Consider the following 27,412-nt stretch of genomic DNA (forward strand, 5'->3'; position numbering starts at 1 on the left):
GGTTATTTAATGAAAGGGATTCGAACCGGAACGCCATTCCGGTAACGCACGTAGTCATTCCCAAAGAATTCGATCAGATACGACTCTTCCGACGCAATCCGAGCACTGAAGAACCTCCATAACACGATGGCAAACAGCACAAAGGAAACCGGGTTCAACAGCACCATCTGAGTGCCCAGCGCCCACCAGAAGAACCCAAAATAACTTGGATGTCTCAGCCAGCGGTAGATACCATGCTTCACCAGAATATGATCTTCTCGTCTCTCCTTCTCCAGGACATGTGAGAATGAACTGCTTGCCGTAACCATGGCCCACGATCTGGCCGCCTGACCGCCTAAAATGAAGACGTATCCCAAAACAACCACGACGGATGCCACACGAGAGTCTCTGCCGGTCTTGAAACCTGGCGCATAAACATACTCAATCAATGTCTCCAGTATAGCCAATGTGTGGCATGCAATATATTCCACACCGTTGTTCAACAGAAAAGAGTCCACGTTGACCTTCGTCGGGTTATATCTCGCTGTGATATAGTACTCCAAGAAATGGAACAGACACAGAAACACAATGTAAAGATGGAAATTCTTCAGTCTTACCAATGCCAATGACCCCAAAAAGATGCCCAGAACGACACCAAGCCCAAAAGCTGTCCTAGAAACTTCGTACAACGGGTTCTTCCTTATATCTGCGTATCCGGTACTCGTCCCAGCCACCCGACGTCCATTTTGCTCAACCATTGCGCCCTCCAGGTCTGCTACTGCAGTTTTCTCGATGGTCAAGGTGCTTTAAACTTCAGTGATTCCTTAAAGCGCAGCGCAGCGAAGAAAAAAATGATAGCGCCGCACGCTAAACGTTCAGCGATGAACACATCTGGTCTCATTGTGTAAGTTGAAGCATCTTAGAGAGCATATCTTGCTTCCGCAGTGGATACAACTTGAAATGCTATCGTATCCGCCACACACGGAACATGTAGTTATCACTGGAAGCACTTTGAAAAATTTCTTGTTGGTGACATTGTGGTAGATGATACTCTTGTTGACCTGATCCAGCGTCTCCAGGTAGCTTTGCAAGGATCTTTTCGACGACAGGGTCTTCTTCAACGCGACGATCCTGTTGGTGTTCTTCTTTTTGGGCACCGGAGGCTTTGTCGAACGATAGGTAAGATGGATGTTCTTCGGAATCTCGATCTTGTTCTTGTGTCTTATGGAGGAGCCACCGCCGCCGGCGGTGTTGCTGGCGGCGTCGATTCTGTTTCTATTGATCCCGGTTATGGCGCCGAGTAGCGAGGGGACATCGACCAGGTCCTTCTGGTTCTCGGTGTCCAGCTCCATACATCGCTTCTTGGACTGGATGATCTGTTGCTGGGTGTACTTGTCGAGGATGGAGCCCTCGTTTGAAGCTGCCGTGTCTTCGGCATCCTGTCGCTGGGTGTATAGCTTGCTTTCAAGGTCGGCCAGCGAATAGTTCACACGCTTGGTCGAGCGGTAGGCACTAGATGTCTTGGTGACTTTGCTCCTGGCATGAGAGGCAACCTGGGAGTCTAGCGACGTATAGTAGACGTTCGGGTCATAAGTCTTCTTGTTGATTTCTTCCACCAGCATCGTTGTCCAACTGCCCCAGTGGTGGGTTTGTCTGACGGTTTTTCGTTATAAGTCGTTAAGCAGGCGTTATACGTTATCTAGAACTATAAAGCTCAAAGAGGCTGCGAGTCATAATTTGGCCTTGATATTCTCCTGAGCATCCAGTGCGTCGTGTAGCTCATCAGCAGCGAGTGTCAAATAGTAGTGCAGTTTGTCAACGCTGAGGCCGCTGGGCAGTGGTTTGTTTACTATGTTGATGTGTAACCAGTCGTCATTTAGCATGTAAGCCAGGCCGAACCCGTTGTCGTTGACTTGAGACCAGCCGTAGCCGTCGAAAAGCTCACTAGAGAGTTGAGAAGTGGATATTAGCCATGTCGAAGAGTAGTTGAACAACGGATTTGAGAAAAGCGGCGGCGTGGGATCGCCGGGCTTCAACATGTTTTTCATACCAAAGAAATGACGGTCAATGCCAAGACCTGCTGCAGCAGCCTTCAGGTAGTTGGAGTGGTACTTTGCAGATTCTCTCAAGAGCATTATCTTATCTTTGGGGGAGACGTCTGGGTCCTGCCAGCCCGTTACGAAGTTGTGGGACGCTTCAGAGACAGATCTACCGGTTTCGGTCCGTCCTTTGAAAAACATCCTGGTGGAGGCAGCTTCATAAGTTGGTAGCTGCTTGCCCAGATATTTGTACACCGCAAGCTGCATCACCTGCTGGATGAACGCGTCTGGAGACATGCCATGCTTCTTGATTAATTTCTTTCCGAATCGGTTGTAGTGCCAGACGCGCAAATCGTGTTCCCCGATGACTTTTTCGAACGCTTGGCGAGCTGTATTGATCCATTGCTTCACGGGTGGGGTGACCAGGAATGGCAAGTGAGTGACAGTACCGCGTTGCTCGGAAGGCTTACGAACAGCTTCAACGAAAGCGGATGGATTCAGTTTTGCCATTTCTTGCACCACGTAGTGGTTTAAGAAGCAGGTTGGGGTGCCATCCATCTTTGAATGTTCGTTAACGGAACCGGAAGAACCATTTTGCGTGACGACGAACTGTAACGATTTGTCGAAATATCTGTTATAACCATTACCGTGCCAGGTGTTTCTAGACTTTTCCTCAAAGGTGACAGGATTGGCATCGTCCAATGCCACTATATAGGAAGCCCTGTGGATGGTCTCCAACGAGTGCTGAGAAAGCGGATTCTTGATCAGCTCCTGGTACGCTACTCGCCACTGATCACGGGGCAACGATGTCAAAAAGCCGATACCAGAATTTGTCTCGCATTGCAAATGAGCGCTCTTGGCATTAACGATCGAGTAAAGCTGAGACCAAATCTCGTTTGGCGATAGAGGCTTATTGGTTTGCGGATCATGAGTCGTAACTTTGTAGAAATTGCCCTTGAAGGCCACGACGATGAAATTATTTTCGTAAATTGAGTAGAAGATGTTAGTGTCACGATTATCCTGTGGCGGCCCCGGCAACCTGCTTGTGTTGAACATGAGATGGAAACTGTTCATGCAAAAGGGGGTGCCCCTAATCACCTCGGGAGGCAGGGATTCATCTTTCAAAGCTTCAATAAAATTTGACACCGTCACAATGATAGCCGTCGCTTTCATCAAAGGATCCGACTCAATCGCCTTGTGGCTGATAGGCAACGGTTTGTGGCAGTAAAAATACGATACATAAGGTATCACAGGATCGTTGTACTCCAAGTAAGATTGATTATCCCAAAACTCAGACATCCAATTCCTTCTCGTGGAAGCGAATTCCACCAATCTCTGCTGCAAAACTGGGCCCATATGCTCAGCGAAATCCTTGCAAAGCATCTCTTGTCTGCTATACTCAGCGGGATCGCCGCAATACGGCTTGATTGTCTGCAAATACTTGTTCAACGTAGCACCAAGCTCAGGAACCACTAAGGAGGGCAATTTTGACTGCTGTGAAAACGTTGAACCCTTGTACCCGGGTCTCGCATTCTGGTACGACTTGTTATCCTTCAGAGCCCAGTAGTGCTCGCCATTCTGTGTCTCGAACGGAAACCTCTGTAAAACATGTGAGCTCATACTTCTTTCTAAAAACCTTGAAGATCGTCTCCAGCACACTTTCATCACAAAAGGGGAAAACGCAAGAAGAGCTTCGCACTTGACCCGACTATCGACCGCGTCTGAAGTCAGCTACCAGACCATCATCACCGGTATATATATGACAAGGATCGGTGTCCTAGTCACTCAGATCGCTATTATTGAGTCATGCACTAGTGCTCGGTGCAACGGATAATCTCCGGCGCGTCCCCGTAGGTTTTGGCAGCTCGTACACAGCGATGATAATACCGATTCGACGGATTAGCTACCGAGTCGCTGACCGTTCCCAGGGAAGAACGCTGGTCGATGGTTGGTAGCTGTATTGGCGGCACGTTGGGTTGTGGATGACGAGGGCGATGCAGTGTAAGCGGACGTTGTGGCAGATGACGGACCTGGGGTATCCTTGAAGCCTAGTTTCTGACCGCCTCGAGGGCGACCGCTTGACTTGGCATTTCTCAGGTCCTGGGACTCTTGTAGTAGGCTTTTGATGAATTGTGGTGCTCCGAACTTGCCGTTGGGGAAAATACCGTAGTATTCGTTTGGCGAGCGGACGAGCCAGCCGTAGAACGGCCCCAGCGTACCCGTATCCAGGCACGCATAGAGATAGCCTGTCAGAAAGCCGACCAGACAGACGACGTAATCACGGTTCCCAAAGGCAAAGGCCATGAACAGCTGCAGTATGGGGTAGTATTTACCCCAGACGGGGAACAGGCCGTAGAACAACACTTTCACGTTCGAGTTGTCCATGGACCAGGTGAAAGTGAGACACGATACGATGCCGCTTGTGAGAACCATCGATTCGCTAGCGCCGCAGAGCAGCGTCAGTGTCAACGAGATGGTCGTCACGCAGAAGACCAAGTAAAACAGGTAATCCAGCGGCTTCCTGCGCGACTCCAAGTCCGAAGAGCACGAATAAATGGTGTAGAGCTCCAGCATGGCGGGTAGCGCTTCGAAGGGAAGAATCAAACATGAAGTGAACGGCCTCCAAACCTGCAAGTGGCCCGCCACCTCGTTGAACTGGTACAATAGCGCTCCAGTCTTCACAATCCGTAACCGGATTAGCAGCGTCATCACTACGGCGCTCGAGATCAGGTAGCGTGTCACGATCGGAATTCCAAACAAAACCTGCAGCGGGCTGTTGTCATTTCTTCCTCTACCCGAACTATTCCTTAACGTGTGGATATTGTCACTCATTGGCTTCACGTTCAATCGCTTGCCAGGGTTTACAGTGCTGATCTGGCTATGTTTATAGTGTGAGCTGCTCTCTTATATAGTTCTGACTACCCGTTACCCGCCTTGGACTTGGGCTACTTAGCAGAGCTGAAAAATTAGATCAATGGCTCATCGCTATTGAAGCTCATCGCATTGGAATTTACGGTCGTTGTGAGCCTCGTAGGATCAATTGCGTGGAGGGTTTCGAGTAGAATGTGTGCTGCTCGATCAAATAGACAGATATTGTCTCAGGGCAAAAATTATGCTGATAAGAAGCTGAAAAAATTCGGTACTGATGAGGTATCGTTTGATAAAGATAGTCGGTTAGAGTATCTGACTGGGTTCCATAAACGTAAGTTGCAGAGACAGAAGAAAGCAAAAGAGTTTATTAAGGAGCAAGAGAGGTTGAACAAGATTGAAGAGCGAAAAAATATACGTGATGAAAGAAAGAGACAATTGGATGAAAGATTACGAAATTTCAAGCAAGGTTTGGAGTTGGGCAGTGAAGGAGATGATAGCGATGATGCTGAGGGGAAAGAAGAAGAGGAGGCTGAAGAGTGGAATGGGTTTGAATCTGATTGTGAAGAGGCCGCGGTGAAACCGATTTTGAAGACCGTTTACTCGGATAACTCTTCTGTGAGCGTAGAGACGTTGGAAGCCAACGATAATTTTGCATATTTGGCCAAGATCAACAACGTAGACTTGAATGAAAGCGATAAAGTGCTGAAACAAAGTATAGTGAGAGCCGGGAAATATGCCAAGTTCCTGGGTATGGCGGACAAGGACACCGAAAAGACCAAACAGAAGAAGAAGAAATTCAGATATCTGACCAAGAGCGAAAGAAAGAGGAACCAGTACAAGGCAAATTCCAATAAGAGAAGGAGATGAACGTTTATTTTTCGGTAGCTAAGTTTCTTATCGTTACATATTCGGATTCTAGTTTGAATATGACCCAGACTGATCTCCTGAGGATTTCCAAGTATTGCAACTCGCTTGCGAAAAGAATCGTATGGTCCGGTCTTTTTAGCGTCCAAATCCACCAGAACTTTATAGAAAAGTCAAAAAGAACACCCATGTAGTATACGAATTTAGGGAATATGACATTTTGGGAGGTCTTGTGATTCTTCCTTATCCGTCTCAGCGAATTGATCTTCCAATCCATCCTGACGTCCCACACAAGCGTGAAGCAGGAATTGAGGCATTGGAACCAATGGACCACGTTGGAGTTGTGTTTCTCAGGGTCCACTCTGCTATGCCAAACGCACACCATGATCGGTATGCTGGAGATATATTTCAACGCGTTGACCAGCAGCGACTTATCCCTGCCGAGGTAGAATTCTCTAAAGCATTGCCATATTCTTATATTTAGCGGGAATAACGAGATCAATAAATCACAATGGGTCCACAATACGTCCTTAGAGAGGAAAAGAGTGGTCAGGTATAGTGTAAAATCGATCAGGGGCTTAGTAAATGAGGTTAGCGTGTCCGACAGTAAGATGTACACGTTCCTCATCGGTCTTGGACTCGTCTCAATCAGCAGTATTCTCTTGATGCAGTAATTAATGATTTGGCAATTGCGGCTTATTGAGCCGACGATGATGACGAACTGTATCAGAGGCAACAGTAGGATCGCGAACTGAGCCAAGTTACTGCTTCGTTCAGTCGCTTCAGCCCAGCTCTGACACAACAGACCGATCAGCTGCAAGGGCACGATGATCCGCGATAATCTTACCGCAAATTGCCTGGAGAGCCTCTGCATCTGCGCATGCGACAACGGCAGGACCATCTCATTGGGCTTCCTGGACTGTATCACGGTTGAGACATCCAATTGGCACGACGACAGAAGTTTCAACATCCACTGCCACAACCAAATGGCGACCAAAAGCAAAACATTCACTCGTTGAGATGCAAGTATATAAATCCCCCAACCGCTCTTTACGTCAGGGGGAATCTCTGCTCCCTCCATTGGCCCCAAAGTGCTTCTACTGAGCTGTAGTTAGTGTTATAAGCCGTCGCTCAGTTTTAATGTTCAGACAGGAATACGTCAACAACCAGAAAAAGCCCGATATAGGTGTTATGTGAGACCCTTCCTGATGCTTCAGTTCATATTGTATAATCTCGAGAGGCAGCCAGCAAGGCTGCTTCCAATCATGATTAGCATGAAATGTATATAATATAATCATCATAATTGTAAGAGAGAAAGGGTGCTTTAAAATCACATCATCAAGAAACCCAAAAATGCGCTGTTGGATAGAATCAATCTTCTCACCCTCATCCTACATGGCAAAGCCCATAAACATGTTCACATAATGGTTTTTTAGATCAGAATTTTCAGTGTTTGGCTAATGTGTTGTGTTAATCAGTCATTTCAATTAAGATATAGTCGATCCGCTTGGGGCGACAACTTGTCATCATTCTAAAAACTTCGTGAGCATAACATGTCATTGGGGCCCGTTGAGCCACTGGGAGTCGCATGGCAGGATGAATAGCGAGAAATAATTCTGTCCAACAAGAACTACTGTTCTTGAGGCATTCTTGTGTACTACACGACTAAGCCAAAGCTGGTGATTGCGATTAAACTCACAACTTATTTCGCCTTTAGACATAGATTCATCACAGATTGAAAATTTTGCTCTTTATATACAAATTTGCTGGTGATTTTTCACAATTTAAAGATTCCGGGTAACCTTGGGTTTTTTCAAAGAGGTCTTAAAAGATGGTAAACCAGAAGCTTCAAAAGCTGTAGTAGAGGCGATAAGTCGAGAATTGGACAGACTGGAGCGTTGTGGAACGCTGATGTTGAAGTTTTTGACAAGGCGAGCAGTGTCTGCTGCTTTTTTGCGCCAAAATGCATCTTCCGGGATGGTTTTACATAGGTCTTTCTCAGCCGGAACAAGAGTATGGCAGAAGTTGGAGACCGGCAGCGCTAAGGAGGGATCAGGGTTTATTTCACCTCAGATATTGAAGATTGTTCCGGATACGACCGACATTGCGACGCTGGAGAAACAGGATGAATTGATCAAGAGACGTCGTAAGCTATCGAAGGAGATTACGCAAATGAAGAAATTGAAACCTGTGTCGCCGGGTTTGAGGTGGTATAGATCGCCAATTTATCCGTATTTGTACAAAGGGAGACCGGTGAGGTCGTTGACGGTGGCCAAAAGGGGTAAAGGTGGTAGAAACCACTCCGGTAGGATAACTGTGCGTCACAGAGGTGGTGGCCATAAAAGGCGTATCAGGTTAGTGGACTTTTCACGCACGGAAGCAGGTCAGCAAACAGTCCAGAGAATTGAGTACGATCCCGGAAGAACGTCGCACATTGCGCTGTTGAAGAATAACAAGACGGGCAAGCTGTCGTATATCATTGCATGTGATGGGCTGAGAGCCGGCGACATTGTTGAGTCCTATAGACAGGGTATCCCACAGGATTTGTTGCGTGAAATGGGAGGTAAAGTAGACCCTGCGATTTTAAGCGTGAGGACGGCGCAAAGAGGCAACTGTCTTCCGATTTCGATGATCCCCGTCGGTAGTATTGTTCATAACGTCGGTATCACGCCTGTGGGCCCAGGTAAATTTTGCCGTGCTGCTGGTACCTATGCTCGTATCATCTCGAAGATACCAGAGAAGAGAAAGGCCGTTGTTCGTCTGCAAAGCGGTGAGCACCGTTACGTTTCCCTCGAAGCGTGTGCTACAATCGGTATAGTGTCAAATATAGACCATCAGAACAGATCTCTCGGTAAGGCCGGTAGATCCAGATGGCTCGGTATCAGACCAACCGTTAGAGGTGTGGCAATGAACAAGTGCGACCATCCCCATGGTGGTGGCCGTGGTAAGTCTAAATCTAAAAAGCTATCGATGTCCCCATGGGGCCAGTTGGCCAAGGGTTTCAAGACCAGACGGGGGAAGAATCAAAATAGGATGAAAGTAAGGGACAGACCAAGAGGTAAGGACACTAGACTGTGATGGGTCGTCGGTCTTGTCCAACGCATGTAAATAGGACTGTATAGCTACGTTTATTTTCCGAAATTCCAGTTTGATAATTCTATAACGGTTGCGAGGGAGATCTTGACATGTTCGCTAATATGACCGAAATCTAGTCGATCTAAAGTGTCCATGGTAGTGTGAATATACCGATTTGTCTTAGCATTCTCTGATTCCAAGATGAACGCCGACGGAAAACCATTTTTCGTAGCACTCGCATGATCACTACAGGCATATCCACATCTTGTTTCTCTATATGGGATCCTGACATAGGCATCGATGACTACTTTGAGGAAATCCACTAGCCGCTCATTGGCATCGTCGAGGACAAGACCAATATGCTCGTCGTTCTTATTGGCGACATATCCTGTCATATCTTGCTGTACCATTGCGACCACCTTTCTTCCCTGTTCCCGGTAGGATCCAAGCACATCCATCGATCCTAGAAGACCGCCTTCCTCTGCGGAATAGAAGTGGAACTCAACAGTATTCTTCGGTAAATGGCCATTCCGTAGGTGTTTCACGTACAATCTCAGGGCCTCCATGCTAGTGATTGTGCCGGACCCATCGTCGTCTGCACCTGGCGCCGGTATTAGAGAAGGAAATATCATGTTCAAAGAGTCCTGATGCGAACCAATAACTACGACATTATCGGCTGTCTCAATACCATGCACTCTGAAAATAATGGAGAACTGCTTCCACTTCACATGGTCGAAATGTTCAATCTCGAATACATCGCTTCTCAATTCGCTAGTGAGATTGTGTAGCTTCGATGATAACCATTGAGCTGATTCATATCCACTTGCCGATTTGTAATATCTGGTAAAGAAGCTGCAGAATTTGGCCAAATCATCACGCATGGCAACTTGATCAATTTCTGTAATTAGCTTGTTAACAATGCCCGCTTGTGAGGCCGTCTGCGGATAGTCATAGTCTGGAACCGGCGCTGCATTCTTGATCTTCTTACCCCATGGTAGATTTATGTGATCCGTAACATCGATAAATCCAACACCTCTTCTTTTCAGCGATAACTTTTCGGATTCCTTCACTTGGATTCTTTCATCCTGTCCAATCTCCAAAACTCTCAAGGGATCGTTGAACAGAATCGCATTGCTGACTTGCAAAGTTAGTGAGAACGTTGCAACAAATCGGTACGCCTTCATGCTGCGACATTGACCCTCTCAATTTCAGTTCTTCAGATGACGTTGCCAGTTGATCCATTGAAAGTCCGCAAGCTTCGACAATGCCAAGAAAAATGATGTCTTTGATGCTTATGAAGTCTATACATTCTAGAAAATGACATCTTCCTCTTGCTCCTCTACCAGTGCTCCCGGCTCCGCACTCGTCCTGGCATCAGATTCGTCCTCCTCTGCCTCCTGGGCTACTGCGTCGCCTTCCGCACTGGTCTGCTGCTGCTCGGCCATCCTCGCCATTTTCGCTTGCTTCATCTCAGCATCCAACCGTGCTGTCTCCTGCTGTTTCTTTTCCTGCACCTTCTTCAACCTATAAAACTCTTCTCTGTCCAGTTCGTCCAACTCACTATTGATATAAGCGATCGTATTCTCTGTCCTAGGAATAATGACATGCTCGATGGCGTTGACTCTCCTATTCGTCACTTTGATAACTTCATCCAGGATGATAAATGCAGTTTGTAGTGAAGCCAGCTCAATTAACGTCTCTACCGCCTTTGAATAGATCTCCTTTGCACGTTGCACCTGCTGACCGCCACGGCCCAACCCTGTCAGCTTGAAATCGTTGATGTCAGAGTCAATATATGATTCAAACTGGGGCAGATACACACCGCTAACGTTCTCCTGGCGTGCCTTGACCTTGAATCTGGCGTTAGATACGCTCTCCTGGACCTGATATCCGATATTCTCGCCAGTCGCATACGACACTTCGGCCAGCGAAAACGCTGCCGTCTGCATCACTCGTCCCATCTTCTGCTTGGCGTCGTCAATTCTCTTTGTAATATCACGAAATCTCTTAGTCAAAGCCTCAGATTTCCTCTTCAACAGTGAATATCCTTGGTTCGCTCCCTTCAGCTTGGTTTTCATCAACCCCAGCGTCATACGCGTTGGAAACACCTGCTCTCTTGTGCCAGACATCGCTTCTTGCACTTATCAGCCCTATATCTAAGCAAACCGGTTCAAATCAGCCCTCAAGAAGAGCCAATGGGCCTGCTTCCTACTTCCAGTATGCTCTCTTGACTAGTTAACGTCTTTAAAGTGTATGGACCCCTGGTGCGCTTGCAGCCAAGCAGTCAAGACGGGTAACCCCTCATCGATTTAAGCTGAGAAAGGTCGATGAACAGGTTAAATTGCACTCAGATGCTATCTCAACACTTCAAGATCCCCGTTTGGTGCCAAATGGAGTGGCTTGATCAGTATATTGTCCGGGAAGACGACCTCGCTTACGAGTATGAGCTGCAGAGGACTCCGCAAAGTGTGGTTACCTGGGGTCGGTATTTAGAAGACTGGAAGTCGCAGCCCAGGTCAGAGCGACCTTTGAAGCACGTTATTTGGCTTTACGAGAGATTTTGTGCAGAATTCAATGATAGCATTGATGTTTGGAAAGAATATATTCGATGGTTAGCAGGAAAATGCGGAGAGGAGGTTCATTACAGGTTTGTAATAGACCTTTTCTTGAGATGCTTGCGTAACTTTAGCAAGGATTGTGATGAATTGTGTTTGATGTTTTTGGAGTTCGCCATCGAGCAAGCGGATTTAGAAGCCATTAGGATAGCCTTTGATATGTCGCTCGAGAGAGTACCGAGAGACTCGCACGGGCGCGTTTGGGATAAAATGCTGCGATTCATAGACGAGAGGTTGGCGCCGTTGACTGAAGAAGACGAGTCCGTGTATGAAAACGAGGAGGAGGAGCTTAGCGTTCTTATTTATAAGTCACTTTTTGGTCCTTCTACCGCAGCGGAGGATGAAAGCAAGGTCGATCTTTGGTCGTCAAGCATTGTACGAAGATACTTGGAGGTATGTCCGCGCGATAAGCTGCCGGACGCTCTTGGTAGGTTGGCTCGTACTGGGGATTATGAGAGTCTATTTGCGTCATTCCACAAAGCCCTTAACAGCAATGACGGTTGTCTGCCCGATAAGACTCTGCCCAGAGAGACTAATCTCCAATATCTTAGGGCGCTGGATTGCCTGAATAAGGGTCCTAACTACGAAGCGTTCGCAACTGAGATGGCGAGAGTCTTCCCTGAAATGGAAATCAAGATGACGACAATGCTAGCAAAGTTCTATGTCAAAAACGGTGGGCATGAAAAAGTAGTTCAGTTATTGGAAGACTCTTTAGCAAAAGTTGCGACTGTTCAGGACTTTCATGTGCTTTATGAAACGTACCTTAACTATGAGAAATCGTATATTCAAACTGTTTTACAGGAATTGCAGACAAAAACAGAACCAGTCTGCGAAAAGAAGTGGAAAGGCCAGTTAGACAACCATATGGATCGTCTGCAAAATCTCGTGGAGACCTATGAGCTCAGATTAAACGACCTTAAGATCAGACAGAACCCAAATCTGGTGGCCAACTGGTCCGAGAGAGCCGCTTTGGTTCGAACAAACGTTGATAAGTGCAGTATCTACTCACAGGCAATTTTGACAATAGATCCCTTCAAGGTGAACGTCCCCGGCTCCTTCGGTAAGCTGTGGTGCGACTACGCTAATCTATATTGGAAGGCAAGGGACTATGAGAGCGCTCGAGAAGTTTACGATCGAGGCCTACGGGTACCATATCCATACATCGAGGACCTCGAGAATATATGGAGCTCTTGGGTGGAGAATGAAATGGAAGAAGCCGGCCTGGAAGTTGCATTGAAACTGCTCGAAACCGCTTTACGAGTACCGGAGAACCCAGAATTGCTGCTTGCAGAATTCAACGAGGGTGATAGAAAGGTTCCTGCTCAAGGAGTAATTTTCAGTTCGTTAAAACTTTGGCAGCTCTACCTCGACTTCACAGAATCGTTATGTGCTCAAACATCGGAGGCCGTTGAAAAAATGGTCAACCTGTATGAGCAGGCAATAGCTTTGAAAGTGGCAACACCAAAGATGTTTGTCGATTACGCTCATTTTCTCCAAGATAGAGGCGAGAAACTAGCAAGTTTTCAAGTATATGAGCGTGCTATTGGGCTTTTCCCACCAGAAACGCAGTTTCAATTTTGGAATCTTTATCTGGCTGAGAGCACAGCTGAGGAGAATTTACTTGCAAAAGAGCATATCCGTGAAATTTTTGAACAAGCTTTGGAAATTTTGATACCAAGCGGGATAGACTGTAAGGCCATTTTCATTTTGTACAGTGACTTTGAAGAGCGATGTGGCTTGTCTAATAGGTGTGTCGAAATCCTACTGGAAGGCTGCAGGAAGACTGCAGATTTAGAGGATAAAGTAACATTATGGCAAATTTGCTTACTGAAAGTCAAAGAACTTCTAGGAAATGAAGAGTCCCGTAGATTTTACGAGGAATGCATTCAATCTCTGCCTAACTCGAAGGTAATTAAATTTGCCATCGAATTTGCAGATACAGAAGCGACGCTGGGAGAAATAGAGAGGGCAAGAGGAATTATGAAGTGCGCTGCGCAACTGTTACCTCCAGGGAGAAATGCACTACTATGGGAAAGCTGGGACGAATTTGAAGTACGCTATGGGGACAGAGAAAGTTATAAAGAGATGCTTAAGCTCAAAAGGCGGCTGGAAAAGGAAATGCGGATAGAAACTGAAATCGAAAGCCAAATAGAGGGCAATATCGCATTTGTTGCTGCCTCAAAACCTAATGCCGTTAATCCAGAAGAAATAGAGTTGGATTTATGACTTGTGATCTGCGGTCGCTTACTCTCAAATATCTATGCTTCAACGTTCAACCCATTCTGCCGAACTCATTTGCGATAGTCTGCTCAATGCTCTGGCAAAGGCGAACCTTTCTTCGTCAAGCGCAAATATCTGAGATTTCTTCGCAATTTCTTTTGAGAATCCGTGTTGGCTGACGAGAGAGTCTTCCTCTTCCACTTTTTCAACGGCCGATTCGCTTTCCTTTAAATTGCTCTTCAATTCAAAATCATTCAAAAGGTCCTGAGGCTCCACGAACAACGACGTGAAATCTGCTGCAGCGGTTGTAGCCAGTTTTCCGCCAGTATCGTAAACGGCATCCAAGAACGTTATAAATCTTCTAACCTCATCTCGGACATAAATTGAAAGATACGGAATGTCAGTAACGATGAACGCCTTGAAATTGCTGGCCAACGATAGATAATCACCAGCAGCCAGAGGCTGCCCACATAACTGCTTAAAAGTGAACTGGGCAACGCATAAAGGTGTGCACTTGGGAACAGCAAATCGGCGGCCCCATGTGGTCAATGTAAAATCGGTAAGAACTTCGTGCTCAGTTGAAGCCGTGTTCTCCGTTTGAGCGAAGTAAGTGTACCACTGATCAATGTGGTTGTCCCGCTTTCGGCGGCACTCCTTGGAATTGTATTTCAGCCCTTTCTCGGGATAGTAATACACAGTCAATGATGGCCGTGGAATTTTACGGTAGTCTGTTGGAGAGTTCAAGAAGATGACTTCTGTCCTGTTCTTGATAAGCTCAATACATGGAATGAACGACTCCCTCTGCAGACCATTCACATAAAGCTCATCAGGATGCCTATTTGAAGTGGCGAATAATACTACGCCGTGATCCTTGGATAGTAAAGTTGTTAACAAACGTCTCAGTATCATGGCGTCTGCGACGTCCGTCACTTGGAATTCATCGAAACATAAGACTCTAGAACCACTTGCAATTTCCGCTGCTAGGAAGGGAATGGGATCTATGTCTCTGCCCTTTGCAGCCCCGAGCTCGTCCAAATTCTGCTCCTTTATGATCTCATGCGACCTCTTGTGTACGTATTGCATAAATTGATGGAAGTGTATCCTCTTCTTGGAGAGATAATGAGGTATAGTCGAGTAGAACAGATCCATTAACATAGTTTTGCCACAACCAACATCCCCATAAAGATAAATTCCCTTTGGGATGCCGGAAAAGTCATTCTCATTCTTTTGAACCCTGAAACCCATCAATCGGCCCAGGAAAGAGGACTTCCAGCCTACTTGGTCCAAAGCGTCAGGCGCTTGGATCTCCGGCGGGCTGTACTGCAACAATGAATCGTAAAGAGAACCTAGTGACCGGATAATTCCCCTTTGATATGGATCATCTCTCAGTTTCTTGATTTTAACTAGCCTATCGTACTCTTCCAACGGTGTTGTGGCTCTGGCGCTCTTGGTTGGCAGCTCTGTCGCCAGATCATAGGGTTTGGAAGTGGAATGATTGCAAATTGTAGTGCTACACAAGTATCTCGCAAATTTTCTATAATCATTTATCTGTAGGCCTCGTAACCGTAAGCTAACTATTCTCATAGCCAAACCATATAAACCTGTTATGTGAAATTTTTCTCGACACTGGGACCGTTCAAGCTCTCTACGGTCCTTACCTTTAGCTAGTCTGATAGATCCAAAGCCATTCAGATTCCTAGCTGCTGCCGGTAGCTCTTATATGCACTGTCTCCGAAGCTTCTCCGGTCGGGGTTGATTGCGTGACACCCGGCTTAGGAAGCGCGGAACGCGATTGGCTGGTCATTCATGGTGAAGTGGGGCTAGTTGTCAGAAGTACATCAAAGTTCCCCAACTTCTAAAGTTTTTAGGTCTAATTATACAAAAGTGTTGATAATTTTTCTCGCTTATTAGGGCTTATTAGCAGTTTATACTTTTAACTAATAACATTCTTATGGTAACAGGCAACTTGATTTTAACCGCTGACACTTTTTCCAGAGCGTAACGCGATTAGCCGGCAGTGGGCTGCAAAGACAAGAGGTAGCTAAGGATCGAAGGAAGACAGTGATAGTGATAGATATTGAACTGATCCAGTTCACGGAATACTAGTTGCCTAGTTTTAATATGGAGTTGGAGCGGACGTTTGGGAATTTACACTTGTCTCGCAATTGCAGCACCAGAAATGATTTGCCTGATGAGAAGTCTTTGACTGATCTTGTCGACATTACTGAGCTATTCTTCGATTTGGGAAAAGATTTATCTCCGCAGACCATTATACAGGACCCAGGGTTTAATTCTTTTGAGGGAACTCACTCGCTGGAGGTCAACAATGCAAAACTGGATTCTTCGCTGATCAGTTTAACCAGTGAAGAAAAGCGATTCAGTTGCGATGTAGCGTGTGGTGATACCGCTGTGGAGCGACTGACGTATGTTACGGCTATCTTGGATAGGCTTGCGAGGTTTCTTGTGTGCTGGCTGAATGAGTACCAAACGTTACCGACTACGGTACTAAGTTGCCGGTATGTGGAGTTCCTTCTAACAATCTCTTCCGAGCGAGAGGAATTGAGCTATTTGCGAACAGGAGATCGGTTATATGACCAGGTCCTCTGTGATGCAATCTACGGTATCTGTTATTTCGCCAAGTTTGTACAAAAGCTGCTAAAGGCTGGGGTGGTATTTGAAGAAGAGGACCTGAACTTCAACCACATGGGTTTGGACTTCTTGAGCTATGTGGAAGATCGGGAACTAATTTTGGCGCGATTGCATCGCAGTATCGATTATGTTGAGTCTTTACAGAGCCAAGAAAGCGCCTTTTTACAGCATCTCTTGAAATTGATTTGCAGTCTGGTGTCCCTAGAAAGCCATTTGACGGCGTACTCGGCGGATACTACAGGATTGGATGATCTCATTGCAGAAGCGACATATCTGGAGCAGCAGCGCTCATCAGAATGTGATCCCCCGTCTGGTTGCTTCTCCATGGGCATTCAGAGAAGATTATCTAATCAGTTTCCTCCCAAGCACTTAGTGGTACCGACTTGGAACTATAGAGGGTTTGTGGTCATGGCCGAAGACATAAAGGCGGTCCTAATGGTTGACAAGGCCGCCAGTATGCTGGAAGCAGCACAACTTGCCAGTTTCTTCAATAAGTTAACTCAAAGGCATGTGGTTGCAAGAGCCTTATTCCCTCTCTTTTTCATCAGGGATGATGAAAGAGTTCTAGGTAGATATTCTGCCTTTGATTGCATCAGTCTGCATTTGAAGGAATTTTGTGCCACAGCTACAGCTTCCACCACAGTACTTTCTCCTCAGATGAGGCCTGTCCTGCAAGAAGCTACGAACATAATTTTCGAATGGTACCAAAATATGGCTCAAAATACATCCCGGTACAGGCAAGGATACAACAGGCAACTGCTGTTATGGGATGCACTGCACGCACAAATGGAGAGCTGTGAGTATGACATCGCATCTCAGACCGCCGGTGACGAGCTTGCCACCACAACGGGTATATTCATGGCGTGCTCCTCATGGGTATTCTTGATGAAGATTACCGCCATGATCGAATATGTGTTGAAAGGCTTTGATTTGGAAGTTTATAAACCATTCGAGGCCTTCGCCATGTTCTGGTATTCATATTACCTCTCATATCAACAGGAGTCGTGTTTGGAAAAGGTTCACGAAGTTATCGAAACGAAGATAAACTCTATCCACTCCTTGGGCAAAAAGATCAAGAAACAGAAAAACGCCCAAAAGAAGATTGAGCTGAAAGCCCAATACCGCCATCTTATGGACAATAATATGGAATCTTTGCGAACAAATAAGCGCTACGTGAGTTATCTGTTTATGCACAGCTCGATTGTAAAATCACTATCTTTGGCTCAGGTTCTTCAGTTTTCGATCCTCAAGTCTTTCGGTGTCATCGATAATAAAACATCTGCAAGCGGAATCTTTTCCAGCGATAGATTGTTACTGGAACTTAGACTCAAGCCCTTTTCTTCTATTGGTGTTCCCGAACTGTTGACTTACGAAGCCTTTGAATCCACTCTAAATGATTTCCTGATCACAGAGCCTATGTTTTCTTCTAAACTGGACAAAGCACTACAACGTATCAGTAAAGAAGTCAGTAGTGCCCTCACCGCCATTGACACGATCAAGAAATGCATAAATGCAGGCGATAATAACGGCCTTCTCGTCACTGGTACTAGACTGGTCAAGGAGCAGGCCTTAAAATACTACGATCAATTGCAAGCTTCCGCAAAAGCAATCGAACTAAACAGCACCACCATTGCCGGTAAATTGGGTAGATCAAAATCTTCAAGCACAAGCGACAAGTTTAGTGTACGACTAAGTGTGCCCAAGGATGCTTCAAGATTCTTCCCTCTACTAGAACTGACCAAGACAAAGACCAAGCGAGCAAAGTGATATTGATCTGTTAAGTACATAAAGACAACCAATTGTATAAATAGCATGAGATTAGTTGATAGAAGATGATACACCGTTAAATAGCCGCCGAAATCGCTTTAGATCTTGACTGTTAGTCACGTGAAGCTGTCATTGATGTTTGACTGTACCAACATCTGTACATCCTCGGAAACTAAGGAATGATGTGTGGGTTTATGGCTCACATCAGAATCTACACTGGAGGCTCGATTCGACCGTACACTGGGCTACGGATAGGCGTTTGCAGCACCTTTGCTGTTTGCGTGGGCCCGCGGATTTGCTTTCTCTGCGTCTACCTTCCAGGAAATCTCGCTACACAGACGCGCGGCCGCTCGGTACCACCAGCTAGGCGGAGCGCGTCGTCTGCTTGCGGCGCCAGCTAGGCCGGAATCCCATCGTGTCCTTCTAGCTCCAGGCGGGTCGTCTCCCTGTGGCGGCAGGGCGTTGCACAAGCTGCGCTGCCGAGCTGGCGGCCGCCTGCTTACACCGCTGGTAGCTAGTCACCGAGATACCACTGTACTGGTGAAGAATTATAGAAGATGAAGGATTTGTGATACTGAAAGTTTACCTTTGCAAGTAATCTTTGCCTCGAAGAAAGTCACAGTGCCCAAACACAGGTAAATTACACGACAAGATGCCTCCAAAGTTTGATCCAAATGAAGTTAAGTACTTGTACTTGAGAGCTGTCGGTGGTGAAATTGGTGCTTCCGCTGCTCTAGCTCCAAAGATTGGTCCTTTGGGTTTGTCCCCAAAGAAGGTCGGTGAAGATATCGCCAAGGCCACCAAGGACTTCAAGGGTATCAAGGTTACTGTGCAACTAAAGATCCAGAACAGACAAGCTACTGCTTCTGTTGTTCCATCTGCTTCTTCTTTGGTGATCACTGCTTTGAAGGAGCCACCAAGAGACAGAAAGAAGGAGAAGAACGTCAAGCACAGCGGTAACATCGCATTGGATGAGATCATTGAGATCGCCAAGCAAATGAAGGAGAAATCTTTCGGTAAGAACTTGGCTTCTGTTACTAAGGAAATCCTGGGTACTGCTCAATCCGTTGGCTGCCGTGTCGACTTCAAGAACCCACATGACATCATTGACGCCATCAACGCTGGTGAAATTGAAATTCCAGAAAACTAAGGTTGTTTCCCATTTCATTCGGTATAATATCCAAACATCATACTCACTTTCTGTATTTTTTAGTCTAGGGTTTTTTTATTGAAAAAAGCTTCACACTGTATCCCATTCGATTTGCAACCTTGGACGACTAACGCATGCTTAATTTTACCAATGGTATTGCTACAAATTGGTGCTTGTTTTCCTATCTTGGCCGCAATCCACAGACACGTTTGACACACTCTGGGACCTAGTTTGAATTGGTTATTTTCCTTCGGAAAGTTTACCTATAAACCTCGTACTTTGTCCCTATTTTATCATCAAACAAGATTATAACTTCATGACAATTACTCACCAAGATCGACTGTTACTCCGTGTCTTTATTGGTCCATTTCAATGTCATACATCTCATCGTAACCTTCTTTTCTTCCATAACAGTTCTTGCTACCAAGAGTATGAGTACATGCTCGCTTCCATTGAATCGAATAGTATCATCAATGGATCGTCTTACGAGTAGGTTTAGACTCCGAGAGCCAGAAGTTGGGTCTTGAGTGTAGTTTGCCGGAGGCATTTCCAAGAAGTGTATTTTTCCAATTGATACTTTGTCCTACTAAATGTTAAATTCACGACTATTGAGCTCATAATTCTTGTATCTTAACTATTTTGAAGAGCGATTACTACTACTTTAGGGTTAAAGATTATCTAACGTTGGTCTTAGCCATATGTTCATTCCTTCTATTGATGCATATTGAAACTTTTACTCGAAAGGCTTAGAGTGTCCCATGTCCAAATACAAATGGAAGGACTTGACGAAACTGAAGTCACCTAGCATGGCTTATGACTCGCCGCTTTCAGTGCTGTGTCATATAGATGTAAACTGTTTTTATGCCCAGGTAGAGGCTATCCGTTGTGGTTATACGAAAGAGGACCCTGTTGTGTGTGTTCAGTGGAACTCCATAGTGGCTGTCTCATACGCTGCTCGAAAATACGGTATCAGCAGAATGATTACGATTCAAGAAGCTATGAAAAAGACTGATAAATTGATTCCCATTCACACTGCTGTTTTCAAGAAGGGCGAGGATTTCTGGCAGTATCATGATGGATGGGGACCTTGGAACCCTGACAAGGATAAAAGGCTGCCGTCTTCAGACTACAAGATATCTCTAGATCCATACCGGAGAGAGAGCCGGAAGATCTTCAAGATCTTCACAGAGTATTGCGATTTGGCCGAGAAGGCGAGTGTGGATGAGGTATTCTTGGATATCGCAAGACTTTGCTTACAGAGCTTAATGTGTAGCGAGCAGCTCATACCAGGGAAGGAAAATCCCGAGACAATTCAGCTCATGCAGGCGAAATTCAAAGACGAAAGTTACGACGGAAACCAGTTTTTGCCGGCTGTACCCGGAGAACTTAAAGAGTTACCATTTATTGGAGACGTGTATAATCCCGAAGACCTACCATTAATCGAGGACTGGGATGATGTTCTCTTTGCCCTTGGATCGCGAATAGCACAAGAGCTTAGAGACGAAATTAAACAAACCCTTGGGTACACAACTTCCTGCGGGTTAGCAAGCACCAAGAATGTGTGTAAACTAGCGTCCAATTTCAAGAAGCCCGATGCACAGACTATAATCAAGAACAGCTGCGTGAATACCTTTCTGGATAACGGTAAATTCGAAATAACAACATTCTGGTCGCTAGGGGGAATACTGGGCAAGGAGCTCATCCAAATTCTGAAGTTGCCTCAGCAAGGTAGCAACGGCTATGTAAGAGAAAATTGGCCCACAAGAGATAGTCTCAGAAAGTCGCTGAGTAGAGCGGTCAGAGAATCTCCGTCTACTTCGAGCACCATAATCGACGCATCAAGAACAAATGAAATCGCCGACAAGCTTTATGATTTGGTTCGGGGACAGTACCGGGTTGCGGTGACGCCGCAGACGATTGTAAAATCAATGATGTCGAATAAAAATATGACTGGTCAGGCATGCAGTGGTTTGGCTGATTGCTTTTCTTGGCTCGAAGTCTTCGCTGGCGAGCTAGCTGGAAGAGTTCACGAGCTCGAGCAAGAATACGATAAGATAATACGACCGCGAACTATTCACATTTTGGTTAGAGCGAAATCGGGCGACACGCATAGCAAATCAGGTCCATTTGTTCAGAACGGTGCCAAGATAAGCAGTCAAGATCTTCTAAAAGCGGGAGCTAAGCTTGTGGCAGAGTTGGACGCTAAGTTCGCTCGAGGAAAGGAGCATTCATTCTACCCGTTAATAAACATTAATATGTCTATTTCCAATCTGGATGTTGTTGACTGCAGGAAATCTGTGATCGACATGTTCGGCAACCAAGCAAGCGTTCAGGGTCGACAAAGAAAGGCAAATGTGGGGAATAATCAGTCAGCTTCGCTTGCCAATGAACCCTTCAAAGAAAATTGGTGCGATGAGTGTAATAAAACTTTCGAGACGAGCCGGGAGTTTCAGGAGCATGCAGACTATCATATCGCTCTAGCCCTCTCTGAGAAAATGAACGGCACAAACGACTGCTCTAGGCGTCTAACCTTCGGCGAGAAACGGCTTTTGATGAGAAGAAACGCCCCGGAGCCACCAAGTAAGAGAAGATCCAAACCCAAGAGCAAGACCGCTGGGTCTTCGAGTGATATCTTCAAGTATTTCAAGAAAGAATGACTCAATTTTCGCAAATATTTTGAAGGGAAGATTATTAAAGTTTATTTCAATTGATGGCAGACCTCAACTTCGAGCCGTTCATATATTATATTTTAACTCACGTTTTATGAACTGCCCAAGTCACATATTTATGAGTTTATCAAGCTGAGATGGCCGGGCTAAATTACCAAGTTACTAACAAAAGTAGGCGCCAAAAATACCTGCTAAGTGGCTGGTCAGTTATCCGATCTTATGTAATTGGGATCTGAGTAAACTAAAGCCCAAACGAAACATATAAAGGCACCCAGCACCCAGCAGAGTTGCGTTAGAATGCTGCTAGGACTTAAATAATGACGACGCTCCGTTGTATGCGATATTGACTATGAGTTTATCCAGCTTCATCAGCCCACCTAACTATTCGGCTTACCTCGAATGGTCATTCCAGCCCACGTTTAATACAACCTACGAACTATGGCTTCCATCTGACGACTATTCTCAAATCACCATTGAAATGCGTACGGAAAACGAGACTTTTGTTGACCGAGCTACTTATCAAATCTTTGGGCCTTTAGCTGAGTTCTATGCCAATTTGGATGAGGATCCTGAGCTGTCAAATACTTGGACCGCGTTCACAACGCAAACCTCTAGCCTTCATCGTGAATAAAGTGGGCGTGCGGATCACATTAGTGGCACTCTTGAGCACAGACTATGAGGAATGATACGCGATATGGCTTCTGGCCGAAATGGCTTTTGGTCATGTTTAATTTATCTTCTAATCCACTAAAATAGAGGTAAGAGGGAGCTCTAGCCAGGGAGCGTTGTGCCATGACGTGACTGATCTAACCTAATGGTGTAGTGGCTAGGCATGAAAAACCCTCTTTTGCGACTAGTATAAATGCCAGGTCCAAATGGTTGGTGTCTCTCTCTTGTTGCTGACATTGGCAAAGTGTCATCGAGATATGCGAGAACAAATGGTAGATCATGGAAAGATGACCGCTATATCTCGAGAAGGCAGACGGTGCGTTGACTGACGGCATCACTCGGTACCAGATAGTGAAAACGGTTTTGGGCATATTTGCTTTTTGAACGGAATATAGTGATAGCCAGAATGGGGACCAATTGTTGAGAAGGCAGCGGTGTTCTCTTTTCTGCACTGAATTTGAATCTCGGCAAGGGAATTTTGCTTTAATCTTACAACCTGCTTAGAACCCGGCAGTCCGCCGATAAGCGGTGTCAACCATCTTATTTTTCGACTAACACTATTGATGAGCTAGAGAGATTCTTGGACGGTTCACTATTCTCTTCTGGAGTAGACCGTGTATTATTCTCAGAATCTTTTCGTCTTCACTTGGAGACTGGTGGCATCCTCGACAGCTGCGTATCTGGTTTAGTCTCAATTTCACGGAGAATGTCCCTCCTGTCGAGAGCAGTGCTGGAAAGCCATTTCGCCCGTGTTTTGTTTGAAGATGTGGCGCTAGTAACGTACAGACGCTCTCCTCTACTCGGTCCTGTGGTGGACAGCCATCTCCAACTTGAACCTGGGCAATGTACAACTGAAGCAGATTTCGATCACCAGCAGACCCGGCCTGATCGATATTTATGGGTTCGTACCTTATGGCAGGAGCTCTACCTTCGCGAACTTTGGGATTGCGGGGCTCACCCGCCATTTAGACAGGTGTGATCATGAATTCTTCCCAAATTTCCGGTTGTAATTCCCATATTAGTTTCTGCAGATCTGGCCCGAGCCCATAAAGATGCGTTCGAGATCCCTCAATCTAAGATTGAGAATAGCGACGGTTAACTCTTTGAAGCTGGCATTGGAGCCTTCGAAACTCGACATTTTACAGCAGCCATTCACTTGGTCTAGTAAGTCGTGGATGGCGCTTTGGTGCAATGCTTCTGGTGAAGTTCCGCAAAATCTCTAGCAGTCGTACTCTAAGTGTGCCCACGAATAGTGGCGAAGTACTACTGGCTTCTTCGTCTTCCAGGAAATTGGCAAGATGTTGAGGTCTTGTGAAATGCAACCGTTCAAGCGGTCACACATTTGCGGAGTAATATCATAACTATCAAAGGCCCTCTTCCTCCAACAGTCATTTGATGGCTATTGCGAGCGTCGTGGAATCCGGACATCCTAGTGGGTCCCTGTTCGACGGATGAACTTAAGCTAGGTCTGGAGCCGGTGTTGGGAGTCGTAACTATGCGCTACCAAGGGTAATAGTACGTTGGGCGTTTATTACTTAGCCTACAGTTCATCAGTCTATGGAATATTTGTCCTTCTCAGACCTCAACTCTAGCAGTACCCAACTAGATCCTTTTCGTGCTCCATCTCGACTTCAAGTGGATCGCAACCAAATGGTTAGAACCCATATAACTGACCACATATATTAGCATGACAGTATGCTTAAATGACTGAGCTGGAATTGTCCGCAACCAAAAAAATAATCATGTAATAATACGTTCTGATATTAAGTGACTCGGTTCTAGTTTTTAGCTCAATTAATCCTGGTTCTCTAGACCAGTTATTCAACTACTGAACTGTGTCAAGTCGGGACCTTTTAGACCAATGCTGACGATGTCGGTCCGATGGGCTAGATCTTCTAAGGCATTGCTCAGCCTCGAGCCTGGCCAGATCTGGTGTCTTATTTGGCGTCCATACTTCAACCGTGGTGTATTTCAACAGCTGTATGTTCATTTTAATATGTTATAAATCATGTAAGAGAACGATTTGGACATACTAACGCTGATGCGGTGTTTCACATTAGTATCAGACATATCCACTAGCCACGATGAGGTGCAGTCTGAAACATGAGGAGACAGCTTAGGAAGAGCTAGCACCAAGAAGTGCGGAGATCACGACCTCAAGTCATCATGGAAGTCCCCATTCGAAAGGCATAAATAGGAGCCAATGGACCCTAGTTAGAGAGTAAGCGTTCATTGTATAGAATTAAGCTTGAATTAAAGAAGCCTATCAATGCGCGAATAATCCACCAATAATACGGAAAAGTATTTTTTTAAAACTAACAGTTACTAGGCAACTTGGCCGAGTGGTTAAGGCGAAAGATTAGAAATCTTTTGGGCTCTGCCCGCGCAGGTTCGAGTCCTGCAGTTGTCGAATTTTTTTGCATTTTTACAACTTTCAGATCTAGATCCGAAACTACTATGGGAATGCTATTATCCTTGACAGTTTCAGAGATTAATGGCCGAGGTTAAGTGTAGAAGTTGACGAACCATCTCAACATCTTTTGACGATCTTCACTTAAAGGTTCTTTTTATAGTAAGGCGATCTCTATAGCTGTGCCGTATCTCGAAAAAATCGATGATCCCAGTACCTCACCGCCAGAAGAAGTCCTGCAATCAGCTCGCATACCATCATCGTGACTTAATCAGCCAGCAAAGTCGAGGACTGCTTCATATTGGCACGGGAAAGTTGTTCCAGGGTAGTTTAAGGCGTTTGCATGTTGCAAAACTACCTGTTGACACAACTTCTACTTCTCATTCTATTCCTTATATCTACGGCAAAAGGGCTGCCGTCTTCTGATGTTAACCGCTTTTCCAATGAAGAAACAACAGTCAATACTGTCACAGGTTCGAATGAAGCAAGTCTCTCAGGTACGACCGAAAACTACAGTTTACAGGGTCATGACCAGCAATCAACTCCTTTGGCAATTACGGGAGAACCAGTTAGTTCGAAAAGCTCCGATACTCCAGTGTACCTAGTTTCTTCACCAACAATGTCATACACAGACACAACGCTGCCCGGCAGTATGGCAGAAAATCCGCACTCTCAAGAGGCCGCCAGCCAGTCTTTCAAAGTATCGTCAAAACAGGGCACTGCGACTCCTGATGTAACGTCTTCGCCGCCCGGAGACAGCATTACATCGAGCTCAGGCAAGCCTCCCAATGTACCAACTACTGAATCTTCTCAGACGACTTCTAGGGCTAGTCCTTCTTTCGAGAGTAGAGAGCCTCCTTCATCGCAAAGCGATGACGGCTCTTCCCGTACCTCATCTCTGATTGCAATATCCACGGAGGCAAATTTTGTCTCTTCAGGCTTCATCTCCCGTGCAGATTCGACGAGGAGTCCGGAACCGACCCAATCTGCAGCGATGGCCTATTCAACTTCATCGACGGTTACAGTACAGACGTCTTCCGTTGTGGGTAGGGCAAGTGATCTTCTCTCACTTGGTAAATCGACGCCAATTCCGACGACATCTCTTACTGAATCCGAAGCAGATGCATCATCTGAGACTGGTATGTTTCAAAGCCAGGTCGTTATAGAGGAGCTTTACGATTTTACAGAAACTGAGAGCGAGACGTCCAGCTCAACAGCTCAAGCTCCAGCGTTTTCATCTCTTGATGACTCATTAATTTCTACATCCACTCATGATACCCCCCTAGTCACTTCTAGCATTCCATCCACTTCGAAGTCAACCACTCTTCCTTCACTGGCGGGCGACACAACTAGCGGCCAATTTTCGTACATACCTGAATCTTCCTCTAAGCAGAGTTCGATTATTGAGCCTTCGACCTCAACAAGTGACGAGCCAGTGTCAGGCAGCTTCTCTAAAATGACAATTGATCTTGTGGCATCGGAAATAACTCCATGGGAGAGTTCCTCTGGTGCCACTTCAACAGTCCAAACTACTGAAGCTAGACAGCCAACAACCACATCCGTCATGGAACCAACAACAAGCAACCCTTTACAGCCGACTGAAGAAGGCAATCAGTATCGAACCGCAGGCTCGCCATCAAGTGATTTCGCGACAGCAGGCAGTCCCACACAGCAAACTGAGGAATTCACTCTATACTCAAGTGTACCGGGGAGCGGAACTTCTAGCGATGAGAAACTATCGATCTTCCTGATAACAACAGACTCAGCAAGTGAACCTTACCGTGAAACTACGTATTTTAGCGTTCCTCCAAGTTCAGAGCCCTCTTTCATAGCTACCGCGTCTTCGAATGAACTGCCAGTCCCATCTTCAGCAAGCTTAACAACAGAAAACGCTATATTTGCCACAACAGATATCACTAGCCAATCATCTGAAGATCATACCACTTTTCTGATTACCAAGGACTTACCTGATACAGCTTCTTCAGCTACTAGCGACACATCAGCGACCATTAACCCCCAATTTGTCTCTTTGAGCGACACAAGCAGTGTACCTTCATCAATTATCATTGAGCAGACAGTTAACACCGCATCATATCTTTCTTCGCCCACATTGAATTCTCCTACGATCACGAACTGGCCCGAAGCGACAAGCGTGGAATTAACCACAGAAGCAACTTCATCAGAATATTTGGCATCCACAATTGAGATCCACTCATCGCCAGTTCCGAATACTGATCATCCTACAGGACTTTCAGATTACAGAACAGAGAGTACAATTACCTACAGCGAAAACTCTCAAGATTTTACGCTTTTAAGCTCAATAAGACAGACTGAGGCTTCTTTCATCTCAAATGATGGCGACACTTCATCGATGACCGTGGGAACAACGACGGTTTCTCCTACCCCATAATTAACCGAAGTGAATAACCATTTCA

At 45.7% G+C, this 27,412-nt stretch overlaps 15 protein-coding genes and 1 non-coding gene across 16 annotated transcripts; 8 read left to right on the plus strand and 8 right to left on the minus strand.

The window, feature by feature from the left end:
- Positions 1 to 2: 2 nt before the first annotated feature.
- STE14 (protein-S-isoprenylcysteine carboxyl O-methyltransferase) lies at positions 3 to 737 on the minus strand (the record flags this gene model as incomplete). The annotated part of the gene is made up of 1 exon (XM_037281493.1): positions 3 to 737. The coding sequence occupies one exon, from the start codon at positions 735 to 737 to the stop codon at positions 3 to 5; it is 735 nt and encodes a 244-aa protein (XP_037137388.1).
- Positions 738 to 854: 117 nt separating this feature from the next.
- VPS71 (Vps71p) lies at positions 855 to 1,601 on the minus strand (the record flags this gene model as incomplete). Its single annotated transcript, XM_037281494.1, has 1 exon — positions 855 to 1,601. The coding sequence occupies one exon, from the start codon at positions 1,599 to 1,601 to the stop codon at positions 855 to 857; it is 747 nt and encodes a 248-aa protein (XP_037137389.1).
- A 108-nt stretch (positions 1,602 to 1,709) lies between these two features.
- On the minus strand, positions 1,710 to 3,683 carry CAT2 (carnitine O-acetyltransferase CAT2; the record flags this gene model as incomplete). The annotated part of the gene is made up of 1 exon (XM_037281495.1): positions 1,710 to 3,683. One exon carries the CDS (start codon positions 3,681 to 3,683, stop codon positions 1,710 to 1,712), a length of 1,974 nt encoding a protein of 657 aa, XP_037137390.1.
- A 234-nt stretch (positions 3,684 to 3,917) lies between these two features.
- DFM1 (Dfm1p) lies at positions 3,918 to 4,850 on the minus strand (the record flags this gene model as incomplete). The annotated part of the gene is made up of 1 exon (XM_037281496.1): positions 3,918 to 4,850. The coding sequence occupies one exon, from the start codon at positions 4,848 to 4,850 to the stop codon at positions 3,918 to 3,920; it is 933 nt and encodes a 310-aa protein (XP_037137391.1).
- A 231-nt stretch (positions 4,851 to 5,081) lies between these two features.
- On the plus strand, positions 5,082 to 5,756 carry RRP17 (rRNA-processing protein RRP17; the record flags this gene model as incomplete). Its single annotated transcript, XM_037281497.1, has 1 exon — positions 5,082 to 5,756. The coding sequence occupies one exon, from the start codon at positions 5,082 to 5,084 to the stop codon at positions 5,754 to 5,756; it is 675 nt and encodes a 224-aa protein (XP_037137392.1).
- A 4-nt stretch (positions 5,757 to 5,760) lies between these two features.
- ERD1 (Erd1p) lies at positions 5,761 to 6,834 on the minus strand (the record flags this gene model as incomplete). The annotated part of the gene is made up of 1 exon (XM_037281498.1): positions 5,761 to 6,834. The coding sequence occupies one exon, from the start codon at positions 6,832 to 6,834 to the stop codon at positions 5,761 to 5,763; it is 1,074 nt and encodes a 357-aa protein (XP_037137393.1).
- An 830-nt stretch (positions 6,835 to 7,664) lies between these two features.
- Positions 7,665 to 8,831, plus strand: RML2 (mitochondrial 54S ribosomal protein uL2m; the record flags this gene model as incomplete). Its single annotated transcript, XM_037281499.1, has 1 exon — positions 7,665 to 8,831. One exon carries the CDS (start codon positions 7,665 to 7,667, stop codon positions 8,829 to 8,831), a length of 1,167 nt encoding a protein of 388 aa, XP_037137394.1.
- Positions 8,832 to 8,881: 50 nt separating this feature from the next.
- HG536_0A05350 (putative aminopeptidase) lies at positions 8,882 to 10,012 on the minus strand (the record flags this gene model as incomplete). The annotated part of the gene is made up of 1 exon (XM_037281500.1): positions 8,882 to 10,012. One exon carries the CDS (start codon positions 10,010 to 10,012, stop codon positions 8,882 to 8,884), a length of 1,131 nt encoding a protein of 376 aa, XP_037137395.1.
- Positions 10,013 to 10,138: 126 nt separating this feature from the next.
- VMA8 (H(+)-transporting V1 sector ATPase subunit D) lies at positions 10,139 to 10,957 on the minus strand (the record flags this gene model as incomplete). The annotated part of the gene is made up of 1 exon (XM_037281501.1): positions 10,139 to 10,957. One exon carries the CDS (start codon positions 10,955 to 10,957, stop codon positions 10,139 to 10,141), a length of 819 nt encoding a protein of 272 aa, XP_037137396.1.
- Positions 10,958 to 11,155: 198 nt separating this feature from the next.
- Positions 11,156 to 13,669, plus strand: SYF1 (mRNA splicing protein SYF1; the record flags this gene model as incomplete). Its single annotated transcript, XM_037281502.1, has 1 exon — positions 11,156 to 13,669. The coding sequence occupies one exon, from the start codon at positions 11,156 to 11,158 to the stop codon at positions 13,667 to 13,669; it is 2,514 nt and encodes an 837-aa protein (XP_037137397.1).
- Positions 13,670 to 13,708: 39 nt separating this feature from the next.
- AFG1 (Afg1p) lies at positions 13,709 to 15,247 on the minus strand (the record flags this gene model as incomplete). Its single annotated transcript, XM_037281503.1, has 1 exon — positions 13,709 to 15,247. One exon carries the CDS (start codon positions 15,245 to 15,247, stop codon positions 13,709 to 13,711), a length of 1,539 nt encoding a protein of 512 aa, XP_037137398.1.
- A 537-nt stretch (positions 15,248 to 15,784) lies between these two features.
- Positions 15,785 to 18,079, plus strand: MAK10 (Mak10p; the record flags this gene model as incomplete). The annotated part of the gene is made up of 1 exon (XM_037281504.1): positions 15,785 to 18,079. One exon carries the CDS (start codon positions 15,785 to 15,787, stop codon positions 18,077 to 18,079), a length of 2,295 nt encoding a protein of 764 aa, XP_037137399.1.
- A 652-nt stretch (positions 18,080 to 18,731) lies between these two features.
- Positions 18,732 to 19,229, plus strand: RPL12B (60S ribosomal protein uL11; the record flags this gene model as incomplete). The annotated part of the gene is made up of 1 exon (XM_037281505.1): positions 18,732 to 19,229. The coding sequence occupies one exon, from the start codon at positions 18,732 to 18,734 to the stop codon at positions 19,227 to 19,229; it is 498 nt and encodes a 165-aa protein (XP_037137400.1).
- Positions 19,230 to 19,987: 758 nt separating this feature from the next.
- On the plus strand, positions 19,988 to 21,886 carry RAD30 (DNA-directed DNA polymerase eta; the record flags this gene model as incomplete). The annotated part of the gene is made up of 1 exon (XM_037281506.1): positions 19,988 to 21,886. The coding sequence occupies one exon, from the start codon at positions 19,988 to 19,990 to the stop codon at positions 21,884 to 21,886; it is 1,899 nt and encodes a 632-aa protein (XP_037137401.1).
- A 3,009-nt stretch (positions 21,887 to 24,895) lies between these two features.
- On the plus strand, positions 24,896 to 24,977 carry HG536_0Atrna1S. The gene has a single exon. It is a non-coding gene; the product is annotated as a tRNA-Ser (tRNA).
- A 343-nt stretch (positions 24,978 to 25,320) lies between these two features.
- Positions 25,321 to 27,387, plus strand: HG536_0A05420 (uncharacterized protein; the record flags this gene model as incomplete). Its single annotated transcript, XM_037281507.1, has 1 exon — positions 25,321 to 27,387. One exon carries the CDS (start codon positions 25,321 to 25,323, stop codon positions 27,385 to 27,387), a length of 2,067 nt encoding a protein of 688 aa, XP_037137402.1.
- Between the last annotated feature and the right edge of the window lie 25 nt (positions 27,388 to 27,412).

Source organism: Torulaspora globosa, chromosome 1 (assembly GCF_014133895.1).
Source record: "Torulaspora globosa chromosome 1, complete sequence".
Taxonomy (NCBI): Eukaryota; Fungi; Ascomycota; class Saccharomycetes; order Saccharomycetales; family Saccharomycetaceae; genus Torulaspora; species Torulaspora globosa.